This window comes from Lethenteron reissneri, chromosome 16 (assembly GCF_015708825.2).
Source record: "Lethenteron reissneri isolate LAM-NWPU_2019-01 chromosome 16, ASM1570882v1, whole genome shotgun sequence".
Lineage (NCBI taxonomy): Eukaryota > Metazoa > Chordata > Hyperoartia > Petromyzontiformes > Petromyzontidae > Lethenteron > Lethenteron reissneri.
The window spans coordinates 15,623,572-15,636,432 of record NC_083794.1 but is presented as its reverse complement, the minus strand read 5'-3'; the positions used below and the strand labels follow the sequence as shown (position 1 = coordinate 15,636,432).

The window sequence follows — 12,861 nt, the reverse complement described above, 5'->3', positions numbered from 1 at the left end:
CCACATCATCACTCCCCCACAGAACCACTCCCCACAGAACCATTCCCACACAGAACCACTCCGTTATAGTACCACTCCTAACAGAACCACAGTACTACTTGCACTCCCTCACTGCGCCGTCATCACAGGAGAGCCCATCGAATGTGACGGACTACCCCCACGTCTCTGGACATTTTGCACATTGCGCACGTGGGCCAAAGTGTTCGTCAGAGAACCCCATCTACCGTCGCCTTGGTAACCACCCCTGGCAGGTTTCTATGGTAACCACTTGCGGGTGGGGGGGGGGGGGTCGCCATGACAACGCCCTGCTCAGCTCCCCGGCCTCGCTCGCCTCTCAATAGATCACGTGACACGTCGCCATGGCGATCAACTCCATCTCACGCAACCCGGATCCATGTGCGTGCGAGATGCAGGAGCATGAATCAGCACTCACCATTCAATTATTACTTACTCCTCACTCTCCCTCCACTCACCCTTCACTCACCCTCCACTCACCCCTCACTCAACCCTCACTCATTTCTCACTCTCCCCTCACTCACCCCTCACTCACCCCTCACTCACCCTTCACTCATTTCTCACTCACCCCTCACTCACCCCTCACTCACCCTTCACTCTCCCCTCACTCACCCTTCACTCACCCCTCACTCTCCCCTCACTCACCCCTCACTCACCCTTCACTCACCCCTCAATCACCCCTCACTCTCCCCTCACTCACCCTTCACTCACCCCTCACTCACCCCTCACTCACCCCTCACTCTCCCCTCGCTCACCCCTCACTCACCCCTCACTCACCCCTCACTCTCCCCTCACTCACCCCTCACTCACCCTTCACTCACCCCTCACTCACCCTTCACTCACCCCTCACTCTCCCCCCACTCACCCTTCACTCACCCTTCACTCTCCCCTCACTCACCCCTCACTCACCCCTCACTCTCCCCCCACTCACCCTTCACTCACCCCTCACTCACCCCTCACTCACCCCTCACTCACCCCCCACTCACCCCCCACTCACCCCTCACTCACCCCTCACTCACCTCTCTCTCACCCCTCACTCACCCCTCACTCACCTCTCACTCACCCCTCACTCACCCCTCACTCACCCTTCACTCTCCCCTCACTCACCCTTCACTCACCGCTCACTCTCCCCTCACTCACCCCTCACTCACCCCCCACTCACCCCTCACTCACCCCTCACTCTCCTCTCTCTCACCCCTCACTCACCCCTCACTCTCCCCTCACTCACCCCTCACTCTCCCCTCACTCTCCCCTCACTCACCCCTCACTCTCCCCTCACTCACCCCTCACTCCCTCCTCACTCACCCCTCACTCACCCTTCACTCTCCCCTCACTCACCCCTCACTCACCCCTTACTCACCCTTCACTCTCCCCCTCACTCTCCCCTCACTCTCCCCTCACCCTCCCCTCACTCACACCCTCACTCACCCTTCACTCACACTTCACTCTCCCCTCACTCTCGCCTCACTCTCCCTCCTCACTCACCCCATCACTCCCTCCTCACTCTCCCCTCACTCACTCACCCCTCACTCACCCCCCACTCACCCCCCACTCACCCCTTACTCTCCCCCACTCACCCTTCACTAACCCCTCACTCACCCCTCACTCACCCTTCCCTCTCCCCTAACTCACCCCTCACTCACCCCTCACTCACCCCTCACTCTCCTCTCACTCTCCCCTCACTCTCCCCTCACTCTCCCCTCACTCTCTCCTCACTCTCCCCTCACTCTCCCCTCACTCTCCCCTCACTCTCCCCTCACTCTCCCCTCACTCTCCCCTCACTCTCCCCTCACTCTCCCCTCACTCTCCCCTCACTCTCCCCTCACTCACCCCTCACTCACTTCTCACTCTCCCCTCACTCTCCCCTCACTCACCCCTCACTCTCCCCTCACTCTCCCTTCACTCACCCCTCACTCACCCCTCACTCTCCCCTCACTCATTTCTCACTCTCCCGCACTCTCCCTTCACTCACCCCTCACTCTCCCCTCACTCACCCCTCACTCTCCCCTCACTCACCCCTCACTCTCCCCTCACTCAGCCCTCACTCTCCCCTCACTCAGCCCTCACTCCCTCCTCACTCAGCCCTCACTCCCTCCTCACTCACCCCTCACTCACCCTTCACTCTCCCCTCACTCACCCCTCACTCACCCCTCACTCACCCTTCACCCTCCCCTCACTCTCCCCTCACCCTCCCCTCACTCACCCCTCACTCACCCCTCACTCACCCCTCACTCACCCTTCACTCACACTTCACGCTCCCCTCACTCTCCCCTCACTCTCCCTCCTCACTCACCCCATCACTCCCTCCTCACTCTCCCCTCACTCACTCACCCCTCACTCACCCCCCACTCACCCCCCACTCTCCCCTCACTCTCCCCCCACTCACCCTTCACTCACCCCTCACTCACCCCTCAATCACCCTTCATTCTCCCCTCACTCACCCCTCACTCTCCCCTCATTCTCCCCTCACTCTCCCCTCACCCTCCCTTCACTCACCCCTCACTCTCCCCTCACTCTCCCCTCACTCCCTCCTCACTCACCCCTCTCTCACCCTTCACTCTCCCCTCACTCACCCCTCACTCACCCCTTACTCACCCTTCACTCTCCCCTCACTCTCCCCTCACCCTCCCCTCACTCACCCCTCACTCACCCTTCACTCTCCCCTCACTCTCCCCTCACTCACCCTTCACTCACACTTCACTCTCCCCTCACTCTCCCTCACTCTCCCTTCTCTCTCCCCTCACTCTCCCCTCACTCTCCCCTCACTCTCCCCTCACTCACCCCTCACTCACCCCTCACGTTCCCCTCACTCATTTCTCACTCACCCCTCACTCTCCCCTCACTCATCCCTCACTCTCCCCCCACTCACCCTTCACTAACCCCTCACTCACCCCTCACTCACCCTTCACTCACCCCTCACTCACCCATCACTCACCCCTCACTCACCCCTCACTCACCCCTCACTCACCCCTCACTCACCCCTCACTCACCCCTCACTCTCCCCTCACTCACCCCTCACTCTCCCCTCACTCACCCCTCACTCTCCTCTCACTCTCCTCACTCTCCCTCACTCTCCCCTCACTCACCCCTCACTCTCCCCTCACTCTCCCTTCACTCACCCCTCACTCACCCCTCACTCTCCCCTCACTCTCCCCTCACTCTCCCTCACTCTCCCCTCACCCTCCCCTCACTCTCCCCTCACTCACCCCTCACTCACCCCTCACTCTCCCCTCACTCATCCCTCACTCATCCCTCACTCATCCCTCACTCATCCCTCACTCTCCCCTTACTCATTTCTCACTCACCCCTCACACTCCCTTCACTCTCCCTTCACTCATCCCTCATTCACTCACGACGCTCCCCTCACCACCGACTCACCGCCCACTTGGATGTATGTTAAACTTCTTTCGCACCCTAAGTAGCCAACCGTGCCAATCGGAGATGCGGGTGACAACACACTAAACACAAACATCTGTTGTAAATAAATGCGTTTTCAATCTCGATTATTTTAAAGTGTATAAGCTCCCAGTGGTTTCCTAATATCGGAAGTGTTCCACTTCTAACTCGCTGCTCGGTTTTCACGCACCCATTCCTCACTCAACCCCCACTCATCAATCGCTCATCACCCACCGCTCACTCGTCCACTCACTCCTCCCTCACCCCTGGCGCCTCCCACGCGCGCAGGGTGCGATTCGTGGCCTCACAGCAGGTGGCGCACGGGGGCCTCGCCGCCGCGCCCTCGTGTGGACAGCCTCGCGCATTGCAGATAAACAAAATAGTAAACAGATCATCCGTAAAATATGTTCTTGGGTTAGATCGCGTAAATATAAATGCGTCGTTAAACTCGCCACCACTCTACACAGCCAATTGGTAAGGGTTGCCACGTAAACAGAACATGCCAATGCGTTACTAGTACAGCACACCGGTGTGTTGGAGAGTACTCAGATGGTAAATGTTGTGGATTTACTCTCCAACACCTACCGGTGTGCTGCACGAGTAACGAATTGGCACGTTCTGTTGACGTGACAAGCCTCAATAATTGGCTGTGTCGGGTGGTGGCACATTTATATTTACGCGATCTAACCCAAAAAGTAAACCTGTATTATGGATAGAGGACTTACTGTCCTCTCTCGAGTGAAGACCCTCCCGCCAGCAGTGGCTTGAGCGAGTAATTGCAGGGCTACGCCTTTGCATGTTACAGGAGTGACATGGCCACGCATTGCCTGCTCATTGGCGAGCACGCGGCAGTGGCGACGGACGTGGTGCTCGTCCACGGGCCCCAGGTCCCCGCGGCCGCCAGGCAGAAGGTCCCAGTGATGCAGCCTGTGGCTCGATGTTACAGCGAGGCCAGCGCAGAGTCCCGCTTGTCGGTATCGAGTCCGGAGTCTGCTGGTGGCGAGGGGATGTACGTAACGTGGTGTGCCCAGGGCTGCATTTCTCGCTCAATATTTTCCGGGACGCTGTTTGTGTGGCCGACTGGCCTGGGGTCGGGATTATCGGCACAATGCGCTATCATCATTAGAGCCTAGTACGATGTAACGGGCTGCGTTATTGTCCCCGATAGTCTTCTAATTATATTTGTCTACCTACGTGACTTTACCGAAAGAACCAAAGAGTATGGATTCCTGCAGTCACGAAAGCTTCAAATCAAGATCCTCTTATCCTATGAACATCTACAGGACAATAACAATGAGCGCCAATTGCGGATTGTTCCGGCTGCAATGAAGCCGCTGTGTGCGTGGGGGAGGTGCGGGTGAGGTGAGGGGTGGAGTTCGGGTGCCTGCGGGAGACGCGGGGCGCTTCGAGCGCCCAGGTGAGTGGGGGGCGGAGCGACGCGGGGGGCTGGGCTGGCGCTCAGGTGTCTCTCGCACTACTCATCATCATCATCACCTGCCGAGCAACGGCGCTCGGATCTCCGCACAGACGCGCCATGTCTGCTGTAAACGGCGGCCCCGTGTCGCTCAGCTGCCGCCCAGGTGAGTCCGTGTCTCCCCGCGCGCACCTGCCCCACTCGGCTCAGCGTGGCAGCCGGGACTCCGCGGGGCAGCGTTGTTGTTGTTGTTGTCGTCGTCGTGTGTGGGGATGTGACCAACGCAACGCGAGGGCTTCGTGGGGCCTTGCGAAAGACGACCGGAGGACATGGAGCAGCAGACGACTCGAGTGGCGACGCTTCGTGTGCCTGGGCTGAGATCTGCCAAGCGGCAATATCCGCACGAGTATCAATTTACCCAGGAAAGCCACACTGACCTTTATTTACGAGGGTCCTGTCGTGGGCTGTTTGGTCATTAACAGCAACATTTGTGCGTGTTTTAGCTGTGGAAGGAAAGCCACGCAGAACAGGGGGAGAACATACAACCTCGACAGGTCATTTTTGATGAGGCACGAGCGTTACCACTGCGCCGCTCGTAGAGACCCAGATATTTTGAGAGTTTGAGAGAATCTCTCGTGGTGGAGCTCTGGATCACGGAGGAGTCACCGTCTCTTGCTTGGTACCAATGGCCTCTCATTTCTCACGGATTGGCTCTGGAGCGATATGGTCCGCATCCTTGATGTCTCCTGTCCTGATGCTGAACCAGGGGAAGGGACCCGGGGTCTCTTCCCGGACACGGCCATGTAGTTCTTTTGCATATTTACATCGGCGTTGTCACTGCTCGCATCGCACACCCTGCAGCAGCCACGCGGACCGGTGGAACCGGTCTGGCCAGAGTTGGTGCGGCCACATTCCCGCGCAGACCTCCACCCCCCCCCCTTGCGGAGCCGCAGTGCGTAACAACCACGGCGTTCTTGGCCTGGCATCTGTGATTCATGGTGGTAGTGACGAGTCCGCCAGGATCGTTAACCACGTACGGGTGGTGATGCAGGAGGGGTTGGTGTGCGTGACGTGGCTGTTGTGATTGAGAGGAATGTTTGTGGGGGGCGTTGATTGTTGATGCTCTTTGTGTCCGATACCTTTGATAAACAATGGGCGAGTTTATAACTGGGGTTGGGTTTGGAGAAATAATTGAATGGTGATCGCAGGTCACCGGATGAACACATTTGGTACCATCTGCACAATGGATGTGTGATTGAGCTTCACCGCAGTCACAATTATAATCAGACCCACTGAATCACATAAAGACCCATACTCACACAGTCCCATACTCACACAGACCCACAATCACGGAGACCGATAGACTCACACAGACACAATCATATAAAGACCCATCGACTCCCACACAGACCTAGTCTCGCAGCACAGAGACCCACATACTCGGAAAAAGACCCAAACTCACACCTGGAGCTCACAGACTCACGTAGAGACATGTACACCCATATAGAGACCCAAACTGTACCATACTAAAAATAAGCATCAGCATCGTTGTGGACAATATAAGTCACAAAATAAAATAAGCAGGCAACGTCTCCACATTTGTGTGTACATAAAAAGAGGACTTTCTTGCACATCCAATCAGTCGCACGGATAATAATTAGGCTACCGAGTTCAGCATAGGCACTGATTTAGCAAGCCGAACTGCCGATGAGACACTGTCAAAACCAGTTATGTGTGCTTGTCTTGAAACGATGCCGCTGAAATCCTACACTTCCAAAGGCAGTGCGGCTTGTGGGTTGTGTAATCTTTTTCACGTGGAGAGATAGATTTGTCGAGGAAACAAATAGTCTGTTTTTCTATATTGCACAACAATGTGATGAGTGATGGATTGCAAATCAGTCACAATTAAACGGTAAAGGCACAGCTTTTAAATTTCCTGCTCACGCCACTGCTTACGTAAGGGAATCAATCCACAACTCTGATTTTGTTGCTGGACGCTTGCCATTTTGGGCCATTGGGTCTGCGCTCAGCGACCGTGTTTGTTTTCATCTTGCCACTGGCTGTGGAATGAGATGGTGGTGGAGTCAGTGGACACTGAAGGTGGTGGCCGTGCTTTGCATCCCACAGGTGCCGCTGTGATCGTGTCCTGTCCGGCTGTGGGGCGCATCGACCTCTGCGCCACAGCGAACGTGACCAACGGCACGGCGGCCACGGCGGCTGCGGGAGACAGCCCCTACAACTTTTACATCGGCCTGGCCCTCGCCGTGGCGTCCAGCATCTTCATAGGGGGCAGCTTCATACTCAAGAAGCGCGGCCTCCTGCAGCTGCAGGCCAAGGGAGTCTCCCGAGCTGGTGATTGCCCAATAGGCGCCTCGCCGCCTTCGTCTCTTCGCCTGCCCCTCCTCTATCAGTCAGCAGACCCCAGGACTCCCTCCCTCCCTCCTCCTTTGTCTCAACACGTAAAAATAAGGTTTTTTTTTTACACATCCTATCAGCCACACAACCTTCTGGCAGTGCAGTGATTTAATCAGCATTGCTTAAATACAAACACTGGACCGGTTTTAACATTCAGTGTCAAATCAGCAGTCAGGCTCGCTTGAACCAATGCTGGTGACCTGCCAGATGTTTGCAGGCGAGGACACTCGCTCTTGGATATGGTGTGTGCAGATTGAAAAGGCTGGATAATTCACGTTTCATCATCTCTATAGATGCAAATTACTAACATTCCCCAGAATGCCACTCAACCCGCCTCTACTGGACATCTGTGAAAAAAAGCTTCATGGGTCATCGGATTCCTCCAGTCTAAATAAAGATTCTGATACGATTCATGTGTGTCGAGTATGATAGTTTGTATTGAACGAGTATGCATATCTAACAGGGTTCTTAACTATAAACATCTGGTGGTTCACGTGCATTGGGCCAGGTCGATGTGATAAGACTGAATACTGAAACCGGTTCAGAATTTTGCTTGTATTTGAACCAATGCCGGCGGGGTGAATGTAGCGTAGTAACACTCATGCATCATAGCAAGAAGGCCCTGGGTTCGATTCCTGATCAGGTGCCTTCCTGTGTGGAGTGTGAATGTTTCCTTTTCTGAATGGGTTTCAGCTGGCTTCTTAAGTTTCCTCCCAAATCTAGAAACTATACAATGTGATTGGTAATGGCCAAACATCCCAAATACTGAAAAATAACCTGAAAATTGCTTAATCGGGATTACAGGAACAACATCGCCCCGACTGCAGAACACTTGTAAGGACCCTCCTAAAGAGACCCCCTGAGGCTTTCCTGGGTACACGAGCGTTGTGACAAAACAATGAACGCGATCTCTTTTGTTTACCAGGTGAAGGCAGCCATGCCTATCTCAAAGAGTGGATTTGGTGGGCAGGCCTCATATCAAGTGAGTACTCGCGATTTTACAGATTACATCGGGTCAGAAACATCCGATGTTCTGTTCATCTGTGCTGTCGCGTGTGTGCTAAGATGTTTAACTGGAACCCACCAGTGGAGTGGCAATGCTAGGGCAGTCGCCTCCTTTCACTCTTCTATCGCTACGGTCATCGACTGTTCTGTTACTAATATTCTCCACGACGCTCATGACTGTTTTGCATGATGTATAGTTTCGCGTTGAACCAAGACCCACGTCTAGCAGAGAGGGTCCTTAACGGTAAACATCTGGCAGTTTACTAGCATTGGTTCAAGCGAGCCTAATTCTGTTGGTGACACTTCATGTTGAAACCAGTCCAGTGTTTGTTTGTATTGAACCAATGCTGAAAATTGGACGTGTAGAATGTTGAGCTGTAGCCTGTAGACGTGTGAGAACGTTCACCTTCATAGCGGCCCCCGTCCTGTTCTGCAGTGGCGCTGGGCGAGGGGGCGAACTTTGCAGCCTACGCATTTGCCCCGGCGGCGCTGGTGACCCCACTCGGAGCGCTCAGCGTCATCATCAGGTGAGACGACGGAGCCACCATTTCCACAGAGCAGACCCGCACAGGTGGCATAACTAGAGTGGGTGAATGCGTGGGTGATTAATTAATTCATGAATACGTGGGTGAATGTGTGAGTGCGTGGGTGGGTGAGCTACTGACTGACTTGCCAAGTGAACGAGTGAGCATACCAAACCTGGACACTATTTTCAGCCGCCCTAGGTATATCAACACTGCAGCAAACTGTAATCAAATCCAACACGCTACCGGTTCTCGGCGTGCCACTGATGCTGCGGGAGGGATGACCGCGTGCGCCCGTGTTGATTTTGTGCGTCGTGTTGACCGTGTGTTGCCCAGTTCGACGCTGTCCTCGTGCTTCCTGGGTGAGCGTCTCAATCTCCTGGGGAAGGTGGGCTGTGCCCTCTGCCTCCTGGGCTCCACTATCATGGTCATTCACGCCCCGGAGGCCCAGGAGGTGTCTTCGCTCTACGAGATGGCTCGGCGTGTGCAGGAGCCAGGTTCGTTCATTTGCCAGTTTCTATCTCGCTGCGCTTGATGCAGTTCAATTTAGGTTCAGCTCGATTGAAGATCCGGCACTCGCTGAATTCACTCCAGCCACTCACTTGCTCATTGGTAGTCGGTCACCTCCGTATCACTCTTCTACCGCGATTACGATGACTACTACCGCGGTTACTGTTCTAGTGAGCTACACTCGTCAAGTCCTCCACCCGTGTGGAGGACTCGGTTTACCAGACTGGCTGTTTCATCTCATCCATCACTGTTTAACCACCACACTGCAGGTCACAACAACAAGGTCGCTCACTCACTCACACGCTCATGTACATATGAAAGGGTTTTGTCGAGTTCAGATCTACCACTTGTATGTGTTTAAGACGGCTCCAAGTAATTCTAATCAACACACAACCTCATAACAGGAGTGGCACAGTTCGATGGCTGTTGGTGACCAAAATTATTACGCGTGGCTCAATTATTGTTTACAAACGTAGGTCTGTGTTTCTACTCGGACTGCAGGGTTTGTGGCGTTCGCCGTCGTGGCCGTAGCGGCATCGCTGGTGCTCGTTGTGGTGTTTGTGCCGCGCTGGGGCGACTCAAACGTGCTGGTGTACGTGGGCATCTGCTCGGTGGTGGGCGCCCTCACCGTGGCCTGCGTCAAGGGCCTGGGCATCGCGGTGCGCGAGCTAGTGGCGGGCCGCTGGAGGACCGTGCTGACCGACCCCCTGGCGTACGTGCTGCTCTTCGGCATGGTCGGCTGCCTCGTGGTGCAGCTCAACTACCTGAACCGCTCGCTCGACGTGTTCAGCACGGCGCTCGTCACGCCCGTCTACTACGTGTGCTTCACCAGCGCCGTGCTGCTCTGCTCGGCCGTGCTCTTCCACGAGTGGGAGGGCATGAGTGGGCATGACGCCGCGGGGTTGCTCGCCGGCTTCCTCACCGTCATCGTCGCCATCTTCATCCTGCACGCCTTCCACCACCTGCCCGACGAGGCCACGCGCCTCGGGTCACTGCGCCAACCGTCCGGCGGCCCAGCCCGCACGGAGACCCCGCTCCCAACGCTAGACGGAAGCCTGGGCTTCGCGTATGGGCATCGTGACGACGACAGCCGCCGGGAGGAGAGGCCCGTGGAGCCGCCCTGCATGGGATATGTACGTTTCCCCCGCAGCCACAGCTCCCATTGACTCACGACAGGGTTAGGTGGTCGACACAAATCTGTGTCGTGAGATCCTCCACCACCCAACATATCGAAACAAATCGTCATGTGTGCAAGCAATTAACGTGCCAATTATTTGTTTCGACTCGCTTACCTGTGAGTTGAAGAACAGCTCGTTTGTTAATCGGCTATTATTGTTACGCTTGACACTGCAAACCAGCATTTTCCGGGCAAGGTCCAGAAAGTCAGACATTAGAATTGGCGCATTCAATGTAATCCTGACTTTTACTGTGTTCTGTATGTAGGCTCTATTGGGCAATATTTGGTGCTGAAGGGTTTCACAAAATAAATCTATTCAGATCATTACGTGGTCTAACCCAAAAATCTATTACGAATCCGATTGCTAAACCTGCGTGTTAACTTGTTTCACAACATTTACAATGTTGTAAAAAACGTATATTTGCGTGTGTGGACATGCATGTAATCCTTACATGACTTAAGAATTACCTACACACAGTGCAATGGTTAGAGTACTGCGTTACGAAACTGGCAACTGAAATTTGATTCCTGCTCACGGCCAACATTGGTGACGAATATATGAACCTCCCCTAAATCAACTTGCCCTTACATGAGTATGCGGTGTGGCGTGTAAACAATAACATTGGAGAGACAAAGGCAGTGGGCCGTGGTGCTAGCCACACAACCCACTGTACGCCATGTTGTCCTTCATAGGTGCTCCCTAACAGCACTAGCCTCCACAGTCTGTCAAAGTTACAAGTGGGATATTTGTCTTTGTGCAGGTAAATGGTGGCGCGTCAATTCCGTGCGACACTTACCAGCTGTTCGTCAGCCAGTCCGCCGGGGGGTTTCCGGAGACTCGGGCTGCCAGCTCCTACCCCAGCGCCATCGACGACTGCTGGCCCATCCTCATGGAGTTCCACGACGTGGTTGGAACCACGCTGCCGCGGCCAGTGCCGATAGGATCGCTCATGGGTTCACACGAAGGCCACGCCGAGCCCGACACCGTCGGCATTCCTGTCACGCGAGTGGAAGTTCCGGCGCGGCTTGGCGATCTGCTGGGCCAGCACGGGACCACGCGGGCCGTGCCAGCGAGGCCTCTGGCCGAACAGGCTGTGGCCTCGGTGGCGTGACGACTGGCGGTCCCCGCCAGGAACAGGGCGACGTGGTGCATGTGACCGACGGCAGGCCGTGGATTGGACGGGTTTATCGAGTCGGGAGATGGAGCATTGAAGTCTGCTTTTGCACAGGTGCTGGGTGGATTGTTGCACGGTGGGATCATGAGAGGTGGCGGCACCTTGGGGAGGTCTCATCCAGTAGTGGATTGATCATGGCTGACGATAATGATGCTGAAGTCAGGATTCCAAACAAGGTGCCTAAGAAATGTTTAAATCCTGTTCTTTTTTACTTATTCTTGAAAGAGAATAATAAAGTTTATCTCTACAAATTATGTTATTCTTGTTGTGTGTAGCTGCTACCAGTATAGTCACCAGTATTGTGGTCATCATTTAGTGCTAAATTGTACGGTGGTTCCACTTTAGAGTTAGTTTTCCATTGAAAGCAACTCTTGTGCCTTGTGGACAGTATGGGAGTTCATTACAATTGATTCTATGAGAAGGCAGCTTTTGCATAGAGATATCTCAAAGTTGCATGAGAATCGACGATGCCTCCTGGAGGCCGAATGCTGCACGAGCTTCAGTCATCGCCGGTTCATCAACAGGACGGCAGCCCTGCCAATGTGCCGCTGGTGAAGGCCCCTCTGCGAGGCACTAAAGTTTGACTCGAGGGAAAAAAAATTAGGATTATTTTTTGTTTGTTATTCAAGTTGTGTATACTTCAGTTGTAATTATGGCGCTGTGTTTGTGAACGACGATTACCGAAGTGAGGAATGTCAGGACGCACGTGTGATCTGGTGTATTAGGCACCGCGCGCAACCCCCCCCCCCAACCGCACGGAGCGTGACACTGGAAGAGCGATGCGGCCGTGCGAGCAAGAGTTCTCGAGCGACGCACGGCTTTTTACACAATAAATATTTATTGACTTGGCGTCCATCATTGCGCGTAGATGGCACCGTCACGATGTTCTCACTCACGCGGGAGCAGACTTGAGTTGTTTTTAAAATGTAAATACAAGTTGTTGACCGCTCAATAAAATGCCCAGAGTTATAATTTTGCACATTCGCTATTTTAAAATATTTTGTCAGTAGCACCGACCTCTGTGTTCTGTCTGCTTGTCTCTTATCCCAACCAACGTCAAATACAATTTACTGCTGCTGCTGTACATTACACCTGCTGCTGGTGTGGTCATGCATGCCACTTGACACAGTGAAACAAATTAAAGTGTCATGCGTACGATTGTTTAACAGGTCAATTTGTATATTTTGGCACATGGGTAAGTTGAAACAATGCTTACAGCCAAATGTAGCA

At 54.2% G+C, this 12,861-nt stretch overlaps 1 protein-coding gene across 1 annotated transcript; it reads left to right on the top strand.

The window, feature by feature from the left end:
- The first annotated feature begins 4,866 nt into the window (after nt 1–4,866).
- Nucleotides 4,867–12,498, top strand: LOC133343081 (magnesium transporter NIPA2-like). Its single transcript, XM_061552568.1, has 7 exons — nt 4,867–4,991; nt 6,953–7,177; nt 8,166–8,222; nt 8,682–8,772; nt 9,106–9,266; nt 9,781–10,412; nt 11,218–12,498. The coding sequence occupies exons 1-7, from the start codon at nt 4,946–4,948 to the stop codon at nt 11,566–11,568; spliced, it is 1,563 nt and encodes a 520-aa protein (XP_061408552.1). The 5' UTR covers nt 4,867–4,945; the 3' UTR covers nt 11,569–12,498.
- The last annotated feature ends 363 nt before the right edge of the window (nt 12,499–12,861 follow it).

What these genes read in the sequence shown, in the direction of transcription:
- LOC133343081 (XM_061552568.1), top strand. Translation starts at nt 4,946, where the DNA reads ATGTCTGCTGTAAACGGCGGCCCCGTGTCGCTCAGCTGCCGCCCAG. An exon ending in CAAGGGAGTCTCCCGAGCTG is followed by an intron (nt 7,178 to 8,165) that starts GTGATTGCCCAA and finishes TTTGTTTACCAG; the next exon opens with GTGAAGGCAGCCATGCCTAT. An exon ending in GCGCTCAGCGTCATCATCAG is followed by an intron (nt 8,773 to 9,105) that starts GTGAGACGACGG and finishes TGTGTTGCCCAG; the next exon opens with TTCGACGCTGTCCTCGTGCT.